General features: G+C 36.4%; 1 protein-coding gene across 1 annotated transcript in view; it reads left to right on the forward strand.

The window, feature by feature from the left end:
• LOC113358181 (ADP,ATP carrier protein 1, mitochondrial-like) overlaps positions 1-2,522 on the forward strand; it is a 2,908-nt gene extending 386 nt beyond the window's left edge. Inside the window, exons 2-4 of the mRNA XM_026601712.1 lie at positions 579-1,113; positions 1,292-1,663; positions 1,941-2,522. Of these exons, the coding sequence (XP_026457497.1) occupies positions 589-1,113; positions 1,292-1,663; positions 1,941-2,237 (1,194 nt within the window). The 5' untranslated portion in view covers positions 579-588 and the 3' untranslated portion in view covers positions 2,238-2,522. The remainder of the gene's footprint in view (positions 1-578; positions 1,114-1,291; positions 1,664-1,940) is intronic.
• Positions 2,523-3,627: the final 1,105 nt, after the last annotated feature.

Genomic DNA, 3,627 nt, shown 5'->3' on the forward strand with positions numbered 1-3,627 from the left:
TTTTTTTGTAAGTTTAGTTTTTTCATCAGTAAATTGAAATGTAAACAGTTCTTAATATATCTAAGGCCATCTGACTACTTATTAGATGATTTATATAATACTCCCTCCGTCCAAGTTTATTTGTTTAATTTGGATTTTGTAAAAACTTGAAAGAAATTCAAATTACTTCCACATAATCCGTCGATCTTTCTTGATTAATTAGAAAATTTTAATAGGAAATATGCCAATTTTTTTGGTACAAATTTGTTAAAAAAAAACACAATTTAGACAAGTAAAGTTGGACGGAGGAAGTATTAACACAAAAGATCATGATTTCTGTGAAATCTTTTGTACATGACACCTATCTGATTCGGTACATGGAGGGTTTTGATTATCCAACATTGTAATCTTTCTGGGCAGGAATTTATACCGCCTATGATAAATTGATAACTTATAAGTATCAATATAGAGTCAGTAATTTGTATTTTCTTTTCAAATTTTGCTGCCATTTAAAACATTTGTATGCTTTAGAAGTCGTGCTCTTTTCCTACTTGACGAAGATTTGTTATTTCCTTCTTGTGCATTTGTAAATTATGCAGATAACAAGCAATGGCAGATTCAAATCGACATCACCCAACTGTCATTCAGAAACTAAGCGGTCAACTTCAACTTAGTTCCTGCTGTAAATCTCAAGATGCACAAATGTATAATGGTGGCTTCTATACGGCCTCTGCTTATAGGAGGTTACAAAGCTACGGGGGGAACTTCAGAAATGGAGGGTTACAGAAGAATTGGTCTATGCAAACATGCAGGACAAACCATGGCCTTCCCATGGCTTTCAATGGTCCGTCATCACCAATTTGCGCCCAAGCACCCTCAGAAAAAGGCTTTGCTGGTTTCATGATTGATTTTCTCATGGGCGGTGTCTCCGCTGCCGTATCAAAAACTGCTGCAGCTCCTATTGAGCGTGTGAAACTATTGATCCAAAACCAGGATGAAATGATCAAATCTGGTAGACTAGCTGAACCTTACAAGGGAATTGGAGATTGTTTTGGTAGAACGATCAAGGATGAAGGAATGATGTCCCTATGGAGAGGAAACACTGCTAATGTTATCCGTTACTTCCCTACTCAGGTTTGCATTTCTGACTATGGAGAGGAAACACTGCTAACGTCTTAGTGGAATTTTGATTTTTGCTATCTTGTTTGCACTTTCATTTGCTACAAAGTCTTCCATTTCGCAAGGTTCGTTAGGTATTGTTATTGTTTCCATCTATTAATGAGTTCACATTTTGGAAATGCCATGAAACCAGGCCTTAAACTTTGCCTTCAAGGATTACTTCAAAAGACTTTTCAACTTCAAGAAGGACAGAGATGGCTATTGGAAGTGGTTTGCAGGAAATTTAGCATCTGGTGGTGCAGCTGGTGCTTCTTCTCTCTTCTTTGTTTACTCCCTAGATTACGCCCGAACTCGTCTTGCCAATGATTCAAAGGCAGCAAAGAAAGGTGGGGGAGAAAGGCAATTCAATGGGTTGGTCGATGTTTACAAGAAAACACTTCAGTCAGATGGAATTGCTGGACTATACCGTGGTTTCAACATCTCATGTGTTGGAATCATAGTCTATCGAGGTCTTTACTTTGGAATGTATGACTCTCTCAAGCCTGTTCTTCCTCAAAAAATGCAGGTCAGTAAGAATCTGAAGTTGCTAATGTAGGTTGACATATCGCTGTTGCTAGAATATAGTAGTGTAAACTATTGCACTTCACAGTTTCAAGACCAAATAGATCTTAGCCAAAGTCAAATTCATTCCTGAATGTTAAATCATATCGCGATTATTTGACCAATGCCTTGATTCAAGTTTCTATTCACCTACACTATTGTCAATTCTTAGTATATCTATTAGGTTTAAACCATTGAGTTTAATACAAGTTTTGTCTATGTTGTTTTACGGTTATCTCCAGGATAGTTTCTTTGCTAGTTTTGCCTTGGGTTGGGTAATTACCAATGGAGCAGGACTTGCGTCGTACCCAATTGACACTGTTAGAAGAAGAATGATGATGACATCCGGTGAAGCCGTGAAGTACAAGAGCTCCTTTGATGCCTTCAACCAGATTATGAAGAATGAAGGCGCTAAATCTTTGTTCAAGGGTGCAGGTGCAAACATTTTACGTGCAATTGCTGGTGCAGGTGTGCTCGCTGGGTACGACAAGTTACAGATGATTGTCCTCGGAAAGAAGTTTGGATCTGGAGGTGCCTAAAACTAAGCCAACTTATCTATATATAAATTATGGCATTCCTTTCCTCCAATGGTGACAGGTTCCTGCTGTTTACAATGTTCTTTTAGTAACGACTAAAATTCTTCCGCTATGTTTTTCCTGTTGTTGTTCTTATATGCATAATAATAATATAGAATCTGTTAGGAACTAAAGAATGAGTTATAAAGATGTTTTTCAATTCCGACGAGCTTTTGTATTTTGAAGCATATGTTAACATGTACTACTTACTGCTCATATTCATCAAATGTTTGCAAATTTTAAGGGCAACTTTTAATGTGAGATAAAAGAACTCATAGCCTCATACAAGGACTTCCCTCCCCTTGTTACCTCCAACTAGACTGCACCTCAAGAAACAGCTGTGATTGGCTCTTATAGATTTCCATACATTTGCTGCTCATATGACCAAAAACAGATCAAAGTAGGTCTTATCTAGATTTTCAGTAGTAGGTTTTATAGGATAACCTTATACACAGAGCAAGACGAAAACTCTATAAAAGTAAGAAAAGAAAATTTGAAACGAGCCCTGGCTGCATGATGGGTCGGTCTATCTCTTAAGCTAGCTAGTGCTAAAAGGATGAGAAAAAGTGAACTTCATCAGTAGTAAAAGTAAAGATCTTGTGTAGAAAGTAGGATTTGTTGGATGTTTGAGACCAGACAACCCTTCCAAATTTGGGAAACCCTATGCTCTGCTGATGTTTTTAGGAGTAGTAGTCTACTCTAGACCAAATAGCGAGAGAGTCAAAACCATGGGCTCAGTTTTCATGATGTTCAACAATTTTCAAGGGAAACTTGATGAGAAGAACAAGAACAGAAACCATTATGATTTTGAAATTATTAAATATATCATCGAAGGCAGAGCTGACCATACCTTCTACACAGACCCCTGTTTGTTGCTTCTTTCTAGTCTTTATGTATTTTAACTCCAAGTCTCCAACCCAAACGAGAATGAGGTGAAAATGGGCATTGGATTTCTTAAGATTTGTTTATATTTTAGTGGTCCTTTTTTAGGGTTTTTTTGTTGTGTCTTAAAATGATGCCATTTTTCAAGAGACAAAAAATTTCCCCATGGATTGAGCTATCATTTTCCTTCTTTCTACAACACAGAAAAGAATATCTACTTGGTTTTTTTTGTCTCTTTTATTGTATTTTTTCCTCATTTCTTTTCTTTTTGTACTTATATTGAGAACATTACATTCTAACTAAATCAATCTTTAGTTTACAATTAAAATTTTCTAGAGTTACTTTTTTGCTCTCCACAATCTCATAAGACACCACCGTTCTGAAAGGCTGAACATACACCATATATCTTGGGTTCTTGTTTTTATACGTGTACTTCAAAATCTCAGTTAACCTTACAAAATTGAGGTTCAAT

The sequence above is a fragment of the Papaver somniferum genome, chromosome 3 (genome assembly GCF_003573695.1).
Source record: "Papaver somniferum cultivar HN1 chromosome 3, ASM357369v1, whole genome shotgun sequence".
NCBI lineage: Eukaryota > Viridiplantae > Streptophyta > Magnoliopsida > Ranunculales > Papaveraceae > Papaver > Papaver somniferum.